General features: G+C 41.2%; 1 protein-coding gene across 1 annotated transcript in view; it reads right to left on the bottom strand.

Annotated features, from left to right (window-relative positions):
- LOC111272401 (neuropilin and tolloid-like protein 2) overlaps positions 1-13184 on the bottom strand; it is a 32916-nt gene extending 19732 nt beyond the window's left edge. Inside the window, exons 1-3 of the mRNA XM_022853837.2 lie at positions 12914-13184; positions 8928-9047; positions 420-644 (exon numbers count right to left, since the gene is read on the bottom strand). Of these exons, the coding sequence (XP_022709572.2) occupies positions 420-644; positions 8928-9047; positions 12914-13178 (610 nt within the window). The 5' untranslated portion in view covers positions 13179-13184. The remainder of the gene's footprint in view (positions 1-419; positions 645-8927; positions 9048-12913) is intronic.
- Positions 13185-14714: the final 1530 nt, after the last annotated feature.

Genomic DNA, 14714 nt, shown 5'->3' with positions numbered 1-14714 from the left:
CTTGATGGGTCTCTTCGACTAATTGAGATATCTGCAAGCGTCTCTTACGAGAATTATATGCAGATTGAATGGAAAGGTGAAATGATGATTGATAAACCGTCCATCAAATGTTTTTACTGACTCTTGTCTTTATCTTTTAGTGGACACAGTTGGACCATAAAACACGCTTCAGAAAAATACATATACATAATAACAACTGTGGTTTCTAAAGCACGTTCTCTTCTCTCGTATCTCTCTTTGGTTGCCTTCAAGAGCGTTCCTAATCCAGCTGTATTTCTCAGGAGACGTACCACTTGTCGCAACAATTACCCCATCGACGTTCGCCCCACCTCTGCTACCTCAACAAAGGCATTAAGATTTATACGCTACTAATGGCATCGCCTGTCCTATTCTGCCCCCGTAAGTAAAGGCGTACCTACCTTTGGCGGACCGGGCATGGTTAGCCTTGAAGATAATCTCCATTCGTGGCTTCATCGTGAGCAGCGGTACGGGCACGTACGTGCCGCAGAAGCGCCCGACCAGCTGCTTGACGTTTGCTACACTGATTGTGGAGATGTCGACAAAATCATTTAGGCACCCTTTCTGGAAGGGTTCTTCTAGCTCGAACTCGTAGAAGGTAATACGAAGAGTTTCCGATTCTTGGCCTGCAGTAGAGATGAATCGAAGGAGTGAGTGAGCGAGTGAATCATAGATAGATAAAAATGTTACTGCATATGAACTTACAATAGAACATGCCGTTCGTAGTTTTGACAAGGGCATGTTTTGCATCATATTGGTCATTTGTATTGTTATAGCGTTGTCACGGCATAAATGATAATAACTTTCGTTTCAGAATTATTTAATAATTTATATAAAGAAGTGCTTCAAGTTTTAAGTCCAGTACAACTGTCGTTAAGCATTGCTTTAGGCAGCTGGCGATCGTTTCCCGTACGAGACGAGTCCAAGCCGGACTAATGCTTGTGCCAATCAATTTTGTAGCAAAGTAAGCTTTTTCTTTGCATCGTCACGGGGTGGACTAACAGACCGCCGCTACGATGCCGACTGAATAGTCTGAGTTACACGATGAAGAATTTGTGACCGAGACTATTCCTGCGGGAAGATCTTCAGAAAGTTTATCTACGTGGCTAGCGTGAAACAGTTTTTTCTCCATATCTACTTTTTAACACATGTCTAACTTATTTATCAAAAGTTACCCTAGTCTTATGTGGAGCTCGTATTTCTATCTCTTTATACAGAATTTGATTTCATTTTAATACGAAATAATTGGTCGAGGCCACTACGCACTAACTAATACGTCGAATGAGCTAGCTATATTTGGCCCTTTCATCTGCCAGATATTTAGTCTATTACATGTAAAGATGTTGACTGTGAAAGCATGCTCTTTTTTCCCGCGCTTCCTCTGCTATTTTAGTTAGCTGTATAGGGGTAAGGCACGTCTCTATATATCTTCCTATCTATTTAGCTAATTACATACTTCTGGTGACCTCCTAATTATGAAATAAGCTACAGTATTATATTTCCTCACATGTCGCTGCCTAACAAAACGGCCCTGCCTAACTGCTTGGCCCACACAGAATATATATAGCCTTCTTCAGACCATTATATATATATATATATATATATATATAGACCTTATTTTTAGGTTGCATGTTTGCACAGTAAACTCGTCGATTACAACTTTAAGTTGGTGCGGAATTTCCGCGCGAATCAAATTTGGGTTGGACTTTCAGTTCGATAGAGGTACTGGTATGATGTCTTAATTAGCTTACTTAATTCATTAACTTAAAAGTAAATTAACTTGTATTAGTTAATTTACTCTTGCCTTTAATTCAAAGACGGTCGCTCCTCGACAGCAGTATCGAATAGTTGTTGTTAGGTTGAATGTAGCTTATGTTGTGACCTTCTATTAAGTTCCCTCTTGCTTCGCCAGCGCCTTTACGGAGACAGTGCTCACATACAATATAATGTATATATTTATATAGAGTTACCGTAGGATTAACTGTTATCACGTATGTATTATTGTTAGAGAATAGGCCACGCGAAAGGTGTCTGATATGAATATATTTACGCTGTGTAATAGATGTGTATAGTGTCGACTATATATATTTTGCACATGTTAAGTATTTACATAGCGATCAAGTAGGTATTTGGGCGGACTGGCTGTGAGAGGGCGATAAATGGTACGTCGATATCTCCCCCGTAGGACCAATGATACTCTGTATCAGGCTAACTGACGTATATTGGCAGGAACAATAATCATCTGATGTATACAGAAAACGAAATCTGCCAGATGAAGAATTCCTTCCCATTCTCTGGATACCTTATTTAGGTAACAGGTATTGCAAAATACCATTGCGTGACCCACTGTCGATATGGCTGCTATAATGGGCACAATTGGACGAAGTTTGGATATATCTCATATAGCTCAAAACTTCATCCGTCACGATGAGGAAAATGTAACAAACTATTGCTTGCTACAAAATATATACATTTACGCTTCGCCTGTACAGGATCGGAACTTCGCATAGTTCCTTGTTGTTTCATGTTACTTTATCATTACGGTATCGACACACAAGGTCTTGTCTATCGCTTTTAGTGTATAGGCTCTGATAAGGTACGTCTTGCTGACACAATACGCTACACGACATCGCCAGCTTGCCATTATTATTTATTCTCAAATATTCCCCTCTTATACTTTATAATATCAAAAACAACTGACGCTGTAAGGGATTGAAGATCTATTCATTTTTCTTCCCATAAGCGTCGCTAGATTGAAAGAATATGGGCAACTCTATATTTTGTTGCTGTTATGACTCCTTTTAGCCAGTAGCAATTCATAAGCATCCTTGTAATTTCGATAGAATAATTCATACGTTTCGGTATTACGGATAGCTCTATCTATATTACAGAACTGTATGTCTCTTCGAACCATATAGGCAAAAAGTTAAGTTTAAGTTGTCGTGTTACCGCAACAGTATAGGCATGACATCAAGGAAACGATAAGTGACGGCAATATTAATATTGGCCAAACAGAATATAACTCTATTTAACAGAACAAAATCGAGATATAATAATTAACAAGTTATTTTTTTCGCGTCTCTCATGCGGTATATACTATAACCATTTGACTGACTTAGGCGCTTGTAAGATCTGACACCCAACGTCTCTTACGTGTTGTTCCTCCATATGTTGTTGTATTTGCGTTGTTCTCAAGGCTGAATCGAATCACTCTTTACGTTAAGCGGCCGTTGAATTTGATTCAAGCACCGCTACCGAAAGTATTAGGCCATTGTTTTACTTCTAACATGTTATTTGTTAAATCCCCATCGCAAGCATCTCATCTTCGTTTCGCCTTTCTACTTTACCATACGTTGCGTCGTGCTTTTCGTGCCTTATAGATTTAACCACCATCTCCATTATTAGAGGCCGTAACTGCGTTTTACGCATGCGCATCTCATCTTTCGCCATTGAAGAACCGGCTACTGAACTTGGCTTTAGGTGGCAGGGAGCCTCTGTCGATGTTTCCTATAATTATCAGGCCTAGCTGTATAGTGATAAATATTATTCGTTGATACACGCAGGCCCGCCGCTCAGGAGAGCCGATGTTGTTCTAATGCTGTTTAATAGTCGTAGTAGCTGTCGTTAGTGTACTTAGCTAAGGTTCATGAGGAACTTTGTCTGCATTTGGCGTGCTGTAACGTGTACGATGCAACGTAAGACTCTTAACCCAGCCCCTAGATCCGTTCTACAGGACAACGTCCAGCTGAATTACGTTGGTGTATTCCCATGTGCCACTCAGACTAGTAGCTTGAAAGTTCTCCACGGTTGTTTCGAGGTTATTAGTTGCTGATTCGTCGGCCGGCTGGTTAGTTAGCGATGTCTGACTACTCGAAACGGACACAATAGCGCCAGCGGTTACTACGACGAGTACAGGAAAACTGCGTTGAGTGATCAATGCTCAAAAAACTACAATGATCTATATGGTTGAGTGCTTCGACGGCAGCAGAAGCCAGCATGAAGCACGTACCTGGCTAGGGAGTGCCTCGTTGTCCAAAGACGGTCAAGGATTCTGGGACCTTCGACTCACAGATGCGGTAAGCGAACTAGAAAGTTTTGCTTACCAGAGGTGCTTCTCAGCGCTAATGGTAAGGCAGGGCATTTTGAAATTACTTCGAGTTGTCGAACAGAGTTTCTGATGAAATTTCTTTGCTGGCGTCTACCTTCTACCTAGGCTCCCAGGCTGGGATGTCTGGGGGCACTTACGCGTACCTAGCCTCGGGCCACAACAGGGACTATACTCTTCGACTGCTACTTTTACTGCCGGGTACTCGTGGCCAATGCTGTGTCGCAAGGTTTAAGGGGGACTGTAGATTATTTGGTTTACTCATAGGTGAGGAACTATTGGAGATATATGTTTGGGCTAACAAAAACAACAATAACGGGCTTCCAGTATCATACACAATGCATTTCCTCCGGTTGAAAAGTAAGTATCGCGCCGAGTAAACTACAGGTACAAGGAATTATCCTAATTTGAATAATAAAAGTCACAAAGAAGAAGTTATCGTCAGTTGCTGAACACAGAGCCTTCGTCACAACCTTCGTCAATTTGCCAAAACTCTAGAAAACAGCACAGTCACAGGAAAGTTAATTCCAAATGCAGAACGGCGCTGCACCTCTCGAAAGTCAACACTTACGTACTGCGACCTAAATTACCGTACGTAGAGCGGCTTTGGTTTAGGCACCGGAATCACGCACGCCCGTATTTAAAAATGCTTTTTATGCTCATGAATATGCAAGTATCTGAGCAGTCGAAATTTCAGTTTGCTTGCATTCTGCTCCTATGCCGTCTGTGATAGTTAAGGTGTATCGTCGACCTCGCTATGACTTTGTTGTATTCAGGCGTGGTCTGGGCACATATAGGCACTACTCATTCAGGCCGAGTAGGGCAACTTCTTTTAAAAGTTACTGGTTGTGATGCGACAACGATTCTATTGCTCACAGTGTCGAACCACTCAAGATATGACTCGAGATAGATGTGGCAAAATACAGATCTTAATTCGTTTACAGGAGACTAGGCCCGTTGAAGTCGTTCTTTAAGGGCGTACCCCGATAACATAGACAGTAGTCTGAAGGAAACAAAATGCTGCCTTGCTTTTCTTTAGATATTTTTTGTTTCGGTGTTACGGAAGATAGATACGAAAAATGAATGAGACCGGAAGCTCTGGCTACTACTACGATTAGAAGGTAATGTAACTGCTCGCGCAAGCTCGAATGACCCGCCTTAACATCATAAGCCGTTAATGTTTGCGGATGTCTCCCAGATTTTCTGTTCTATTTTCAGTTCGACTTATTCAAATTAAGGTGCTTACCGATTCCTGATTTAAGGCGGTATTGTAGCGCCTTTGAAGTCCATCCTTTATTTCGTCAGAGCTGTACAGAAATGAATTTCAGAAGCAAAGTAATTGCCAAATTTTCCTCTATACTCTTGTGCACTGGCGTCGAGGCATATATCGAGAGAGGCTCACTACCCTTAGCTTTAAGAAGATAACTATTCTGCCATCATAACCAGATGTTGTTCGGATGAAACGCTTACACATGTCCGCCTCAATTTCTTGGACCTATTAGGCCATAACTATAGACAGCAGCAGTGGGATCCCAGCGGGTGCTGGCGCTGTAACCAGTGAAGTCTCAGGAACCGCTTAATAGTAGTCTACTGCGGACGCTACTGATGCCAAATCACCTGCTCTCAACATGCAAGAATGACCACTACACGTGGATTGTTGTGAGCTGTGTCTATTGAAATTGTGAATTTCAGCTGGTTGCTATAAAACTTAGACAATTTTTTTTAACTCGTAGTTATGCTTGTCTCATATAAGTGAGGTTGCGGGATGTATGTTCTCTGTAGAAACCTGTATGGTACAAATGGGCTAATGAAGTCGATGTTTGCAAAGCCCGATCAGGCCCGATAAATCTATTTTTAAAGTAAAAAAAAATGAGATGCGAACTGTGTCGCCATAGGGTGGGTTGGGTTTGGCAACTAGAAGAAAGACGAAGTTGCCGCGCCAGTACCCGCGTACGATCTCACGTTGTGTTTATAAGCCACAATGGTTCTCTATACCGCGGTTGGCATTTGATTTACGTACTTTCATAAACGTCTACAGCTGTTGGCCCACTAGTTAGTTGTCTATGCGTTACGGGAAAGATAGGTGTACATAGCAGTGGCTTTTAGAACATCTCTTCGTTCTAAATAGGCCCTGTATGTATTCGGAGTAGGCTGCAGAACGAGATTGATGGGGTGATCAAGGCCTGTGGTGTCCTGTTTGCACCACAGGCTTTCGGAATAGAAAATACCGGCGCAGTCATATATCGGTCTTGTTTTATACGTGTCTTAACTCGGTTGAAAAAAATGAATCAGGAAGAACCTCCCGGAGCATTGACATGAATTCGTCTTTTATCTGAAAGCCGGCGTACGGCTCCAATACAAAGTAAAGCTGTCTTGGGAGTACGCATTCATCAGAAGCTACATAAGTCTAATATCGATACGTGAAATGGTGGCACCAAAACGAACTACAAATCATGAACTGTTCGAGGTTCTTTAAGGTTCACTGACGCCATTTTGCTCTCTATCGAATAGTGTTGTTTCCACGTTAAATACGTGTTTATATGTTTATTTTTGTGAACAATTCTGTGCCAAACGCCAGGACAATTTTAAGAGGTGTATACTGCCAATTGAAATTAATCATCGAAACAAACTAATGGGCACTTAACTTGATGATAGTTCGCGTCTCACGAACGTAAGGAAGTGGGCAAGAATCACTTTATGGTAAATAACGTTAAAGGGAAGTACAGACAAATTGGAATAGAATTCGCCAAAAACGTCTCCCTCGATGACCTGAAACTTCGCATCTTTCATGTATGTTTCCTTACTGTTTATTGAAAAAATGAGATAAGCTTCTATCCTATTAGTCGATATGCTTTATCTACTATTACTATTATAGTTATTATATTATTGTTTTAAATATTCAGAGCAGATGAACAACAATTTATAAGGGAAGGAAATAATACATGATTTTCCATATATATGGCACAAAGTAGTGTTCCGTATTAGTGACTGGCCTAAGCGTTACAGTAACGTCGACTGTAATGAGATGGCAAGCGGTGTAACCTATTGCTAGGCTCACAAATACATAAGGCTCAAAATCTGTCTTCAGTAGCTGTTTTTTTTTTCTCTGTATTTTTCTCGCTCTTAAGATGCGTTTAATACGAGAAATTGATTAGCGTTAATAAATTTCTTTCCCAAAACACGCTTAAGGTTTGTACACAAATACCCTTTTGTATTGAAAATCATACTGTTCACAGTAAGAAGAGTTTCGGCAGTAAGCAGCTAAAATAAATCAACGTTTAAAATTTTTTTGTTACATTCAAATTAGAATAGAATTGTCTGCGGTAGGAGGTAATATTTTTGGTACTACTTGGCTGAAGTCAGCTGTGCCTTGTTCACGGTAAATCACAAACGCCATAGTGTATACTTATGGTCTTCTTGTTACCCGTTCATGGTCCATGAACGGGTCTGCGGCGTAAGATGAAATGTCTGACGCAACTACTTTCTTACGAAGAATCGACACGGTACCTCACAATCCTGCTGCGTCATTTCCTTACTAACGGAGCAGCTCTCTTTCAATAAATCTCCGACGCAACGTATTTGCTGGCAGCTCTCTGATTTACTATCAAAATCCTTGATTTCCTTTTAATCCACCACAAACTTATCGCCAATAAAAGGCCAAGACATTGCTTGGAGTCGGCCCACTTTTTAAAGGTCGAGTTACTGCCGCAGATGACTAGTTACACGGGTAATATGTGTAACCTTTAAGGCACCGATGGTGGGCCGTTAATTCGGGGTTGGAAGCGCGCGTCCGGCCAAACTCTCCCAACACTTTGTGTACAATAAAACCGCATCAGATTGGCTTCGTGCCGGACAGCCAGTTACGAGAGGAAATGCTAGAATTTACAACGACGAGACGTAGGCCGCACTTGCAGGAAATTATGAAACTGTTTCATTAGGTTTAGTGACGTGGAACGCTGCGTCCGGGAAGTTGTCATGCGAGAAAAAAGTTATCCCTGAGTGATTCCGCTTTACGATCGAATCGTACGCAGATTTAATGGCTGTCCAATGACGAAACCGAATGCTTCACTGTGTTTTTGGTTGAACAGGTCCTGTAGGATTGTGGGGGGTTATGGAGATAGGTGTTTGTTCAGATAGGAAGAAAGCTTATGGAAGAACATAAATTGCAAACATAGATTCGTGATACAAGGTAAAATGTAGACGAATCGCATCACTGGGAACTGCGTCCATGCCTGTCTAAGGCCACCTCCAGTGGTAGACATGTGGTGGCGTAGGTTCGAATCCAGACGTAGATTACGGTATGTTTCGTCCTGCAAGCTAGCGGTGTCAAGCGATGCCTAGTGGCAGCGAAAACTGAAAGCAGAAAACTCACCTACAATTTTGTGGATTTATAAATCGGAGAAGTCACCAGTTGCCTGTGCAGTAACTCCGTTAAACTTTGGAAGATCCCCTAAGGCCAAGGGTATGGCTTCGTAGACAGACTTTTGGATTATAGCAGAGCTACTTAAACGCCAGCACTCTATATAGGTACAAAACCTAACGGATTGCTGACTTCACCCTTCACTTGAACCAATGACCTATATGAAACGCCGCAACGGGTCAGTGGTAACGTGTTTACATCCTGAGTTCAGTAAAGATGTTATGATTCGAACGCAATGCTTAGCGGCAGCACCTTACCTGAGTATGATTTAAAACGTAGAAATAAATGGGTTTCTGCTTAATCGTGTGCGTAGGGTTATTGTCTTGTAAGCGTTATTTAATAATCTCAAATTAAATTAACACTTATATTCATTGTTTTTTTTACCTTTGAAGGTGTAATAGCACTCCATGTTTTCCGGATAATTATTTGGGTATGCAGGAGAGCTGAAGTTACCCTGCTTGCTGGCGGTACTATCAAACTCCATTCTGCAAGACGGCGGTCCAGCTGAAACATCGAAAGTCAGTGGAATCATAGTGTCGGCAATGAATTTTGCATACATCCTTCCTAGTTGTTATGATGAAGAGACAACATCTACGGTTATTGTGTGTGTGTGTATGTCAAAGAGCTTGTCGTTGCACCTAGTGTTATTGATAACGAGTACATATTTTTATTATCTGTTTGATAAAAAAAAAGGCCTTACCGGTAGTACTAGATGTATGGGACTTCGTTGCTGCGTTCTTGTATTCATTCGACACTTCGGTACCGTAGCTGAGAGCATTGTTATAGCAATCGACAGCTATCTAAACATATCCATAGTCCATAACAATTTAAAAAGAACTTATTATATCGCCTTATTTCCCAAACTTAGCTATCGACCGACCTATCGCAGAAAATTATTAGAAGTAAATGTTTTTATTACATATATATATATATATATATATATATATATATAATAAGAGAGAGAGAGAATATTAGGATTATTGAGGCGAGAATAATGTATAACTGTTTGGATGTTTTTAGAAATTACAGCCCAAACGAAGAGGACCCCAACCGCCGGTAATGTTACCTCCTAGCCCGTGCCCCATTTAGCAATAACAATGAGGCTGATACCCGCTTCTGATATTCATACGCGTAAAGGATTAGGATCAATACTTTACAAACTAGCGATGGCGAGCGGGCGGAGGTTGGGGAAAAGGAAGCAAACACCAAATTACCTTTGATTTTAGGTTAGATCGAATGGCTTGGCAGCCATCCTGCCGCTTATCAGGCCATTACTTTTTGAGATTAGTCGGTATCCAGTAAAACCGGTGATGATAACATATTTAATGACTGGCTCGCAAACCCTAGCATTTCGTTAAGCGTAGGGCAGTTTCATTTCAGGCCGGATGTGCAGTAGATAAATATGGATCGAGCACAGTTTCATAACCAGGACCCGGTAGTTGTATATAACAAGCGTCAAACAACGAACGGATGGCACCGAATAGAAAAGTATTGGGATAACAGTATACTTTCTTATGTTCTAATAAATTTTTAATTAATTAAAATTAAATATGTGACTGATGACTGTGCAGATTACTCATTGGCAGCGACATCACACCAGTAGGTTCCGGTCATACGAATAATATCGAAAAAAATCAATGAAATTGTACGCTGGTAAGCTGGTGACAAGAACATGTAACCAAACATAATCAAAATAAAATAATTGTTTAATTAATAAACTGCCATAGGACTTTTTAACATTGTCAAGAGATATTTGTCCTACCGTGTATAGGATTAAGGGGATGTGTCAAAGGAGGGTTCAGAACGAATTCTGGTTCCAGGCCTTTTTATAGCTCTAATAGAAGAAGCGACAGCTTTCATAGGGGACTATTCGGGCGAGGTTTTCAAACTTTTCCGAAAGGTTGTACGACCCTAGAATCATACTATCTGATAACTGGCCTCGACGTCCTTCACGAATCCAGACCTGTGCAATAAATCTCTTTCGATTGGTAACAGGGTATTGAAGCTACCCGGTTTCAGACCTATAGGCGTATCTGACTTTAGAGCTCGCACAGTGTCCCTAGTTAAAGCTAACGGCTGAAGCAAACTGGCAAGGATTAATCTAAGAAGATAGCAGCAGTCGATACGAAACTTAGCAAATACAGAACGTATCCTATTAGCATGAAAACATAATGATCAAATAATCAACACGAGATCAGTTCATAGGAACCAGGAACTACAGATCTACCACAGACGCTCCGGACTTTTCCAACGCGAATTTATATCGGCATCCATTTGATTTAAACATCGGCTATATGCAACAGCCTGGCAAGTCTTGATATCGAGTTCGAAAAGTACAGATTTGGCGATGTACCAAATCGGTTTGTTGAAAAGATTAATTACAATAGACAATTATTGAAGTTGACAGGTCAGGCGTTCATCGTACGAAGTTATAATCTAGATGGGAATAGATATCACTATAGGGGAAAAAAGCTGTATGAAAACGATCGAAATTGATCCTATTATAGTGAGAAGCATCTGGGAAACGCTTGTGGCCATCATTACTAGGGATCATTATCGGCACAGGTGCCTACGAAGCCAACCCAACCGGCTTCAGGTTCAATCACTCGTTCACAGGAGGAAGAGTGATCGACAGCCGAGCGGACGTTTCCCGTCGCTGCTAAGATGGAATAATGGTATCGCTCAGTCGTTAACGCAACGAACTGGTCTATGCGTTTAACAAGTAGAAGCCTTACTTGATAAGGGAAAAATGTCAAATTTTTTCACATTATATGAAATATTTAATAGAAATAGATAACATGATGTGATAATACGTGTACTAGACAACGTAAGTCTTTCTAATAGTTGATAATAAAGGTCACCTGACAGACTTACGCATACGGCTCATGTTTATATATAATTTTTGAGCTACGGATCGTTAACAGACAAAACCTGGCTCGTTCATACTGCAAGTTTTTACAAGCTCGTGCATAAGAGCTGATCGAGTTTACTCCAAAAGAAATGTGTTCAGAACAAAAAAATACCCTTTAGACTCAGGACTCAACGCTCATTGGGTTTTCGAAGACAAAGAAATCTACCGAAGATCGGTAAAGAGGTTAGGCGAACGGGTTTTAAGGAATGGAGCAAACGTTTTAAGAATAATGATTAAAGTGTTGAAGACCAGCGAGCAGTTGATCAGATGTAGGAACCGGAAGAGGCTTGTTACAAAAGCAGAACTTGAAGTTTAAGCTAGCCATAACCGGCATTTCACTCTTAACATGCTACAAAATCTAACTCAAGTACTGAAAATGCGGGAACTGGGTAAAAATAAAATCTTCCGTGATTTAGCTACGGACCAATTGAAAGATCGCGTAATGCATTCCGTGTGCAATTTACGAAACTTCATTAAACAGAAATACCACCCGTACTATACGGTGGCCATATATCAATTTTTATTCCCAAGCGGGAGAACAGCGTTGCCCTCGATATCAACTGAAGTTAGAGCCAATGTCGAATAGGTTCGGACGTAAGGTGATGGTAGTGCCTGTACTCAGTGGACATCAGAGACGTCTGTTGCTATGGGATGCTTGTCGAAGATGTAGCTTGCTACCCTATAGGTTTCATAACAGACCCGTGGACCATTGGTACGGCAATCGAAAACTCGTAGTCTAATCAGTTGATGACAATAGCACATTTTATCGCCATGTTTCATTCCCCCACTTTTTTCCCAAATTGCCAAGTGATTCTTTTGAAACCTCCAAGATACTTTTGCCCCCTTTGCATACTAAACACATGTGAGTGTAGACGCATGAATAAACATGACAGGACAACGACAGATCGAAGTCTATGGACTGCTTTTCATTGTCAAACCACAGACAAGGATGTAAAATTACTCTGCCACAGTTAATGTTATTGACGTTCAATTTACTTGACGTTAGTGGTTTGTTTCTGATGGCGGCGCGTTTCACCTTAATTAATTTAAAAGGACCTCTGACTTTCATCCTTAATAGGCTCACATGGAACGTTTATTCTACATATACATCATCGACTGTGCGTTCGTTGGCGTGACGCGTAAAATCTGATCCGGTATGTTTAAGCCAAATTGCAACAGTCATTCAAGGCAAAATACGATATTATGTAAAAGATGACTGCTAGTCGCATTAACAATTATTCCATCTATGACCAGTGAAACCGTAAGCACTGCTGTCTCCATGAGTTATAATAGTGCTAGCAATAACTATATAATTTACTTCATTGATAAAAATAGCTTAGGATTAATTATGTCTTGTCGGCGCGACCCCAGCGCCTCTAGTTCCTTGATAATTGCAATAGCAATAACAACGAAGATGATAATGATTCTTGTAACAAGCTAAGTAACAGATCACACATACCGTGCACTCCAGCGTGTGTGTCGTTGGCATTTGGGCTTAAAAGCATTATGATGACGAGTAGCGTGAAGACTTGTCGGCAGAAGAACTGCCTTAGGGTGCTTCTTGTGCTAGCTGTCGCTCGCGAGGGTTGCACTGGCTTGACTGCAACCCCTGTATTTCCTGCACCTGGCCGAGGGCAAACATTAGCACGGCCTCTCAATGCCAATGCCGATCGGAGTTGCCAGCGCGAGCTGCGTGCGCGCAGCCAAAGGGCTTGAGTGCCCATGAGGATGAAGGATGTTCAGGACCTATCTCAACTGAAACGGAAAATTTTAGCCAGAAAATTACAAAGATACGTTAGATATCATATTAAATGGTATCAGGAGGGAAGAGAAAGACAAGGGCGAAGTGGAGATCAGTCAATGAGGATCGATTATGTAGGCGCAGGAAATTTCTAACGACGATAGCAAGCAATAAGCACATTTTGATATTCTGATGAGGACCTACTTTGAATAGGTCACTACTAGGAACGAAGTTTTGTTCATGGCGGCTAAACGCGATTGCGCAGGACGGCGATATTAAGCACTCAAAAAAACTAAGACACCACTAAATGTCAGCTGAAAGTCGGGTCGGGGTCATCATGTCTGTGGATTTAAAGATTAGGTTCACTGCATTATCAATATCCATCAGTCTTCGATAATTCCGCCGCTGTTTATTTGCAGTATTTATTACGAGCTTTACACTGCTGCTTAATAGCCGTGAACTATACAGCAGTGAAGGGTTGCTCTTTATCGAAAAGAAAATTGCGCACGAAAAAAACTATTTGAGCCAATATGTGACTTCACAGTGAAGCTTCAGTTTCAGCTCAGGTTAATGCAGTAAGTACCTAAAACCTAGGCGTTGATGGCAATAATCGGGCTATATCTCCTGGCCCCGAGTGTCACTACTGACTCAGTCGCGATCTAGACAAAACTCGGTTTATACCATACTGAACAGTAGGATATACTCAGAAATAACTTATTGAATAATTTATAATTTAAGACTCAGTATTTTTATAATTGTTTCCTTTTTCTAATTCAGATACACAGAGCTATGGCATACGATCAAGCACAATTGTTATCAAGGGAATAGATCAGATATAAATTGCGTGTAGGATTAGATAGGAGCGAAGCAAACAACATTTGAATATGTTTCACAGCAGCCGAGCCGAGATCCCATGCTCTGACGGAACTGGATTTATTTTCTGATTACTAGTTTCGAATTGGCCTTTATGATCTCGGATCTATAAACTTACCGCAACACGATCTACTGCAGCGAGCTACGGTTTATTAGATTCATGGGCTTGTAGGATGCCTTGGAGCCTTTCTGTTTCATGGATAGCTCCCTTTCATATACTCAGATTCCAGAAAGAAGGAAGCTTGCTTTTCGCGTATCTACTAGTACACTTTTGATGTATGCACCCCCACATGAAAGACACTGGCAGGTCAAAGAGACATCACTGACAGACCAATTTCATTATAGGCGTTTTTATCGACGCTCTCCCACATGCAACTATAGACACAGGTCTAACAATCAAGCGTCATTTTCTTCGTTGCTGTTTTATCATCCGTGCAAGTTGTCGTTCTTATTTCCTTCTTCTTTCTCTGTTGTCCAGAGAAAGGGAGCGGCCTCTCTGGACAATAGCCTAACATTACGTTACGTTTTACGACCGAAGACCCGCCCACCTTCCATTGCCCTCACCGTTCAGCGGATATAATTGAGAAACGCCAAAACGCCGATCGATCGCTCTGCCTATGATCAGGGCACAACCGCTAACGAAGAA

This window comes from Varroa jacobsoni, unplaced genomic scaffold, assembly GCF_002532875.2.
Source record: "Varroa jacobsoni isolate VJ856 unplaced genomic scaffold, vjacob_1.0 contig02162, whole genome shotgun sequence".
Lineage (NCBI taxonomy): Eukaryota > Metazoa > Arthropoda > Arachnida > Mesostigmata > Varroidae > Varroa > Varroa jacobsoni.
The sequence above is the reverse complement of the archived record's forward strand: the minus strand, read 5'-3'. Positions and strand labels throughout refer to the sequence as shown.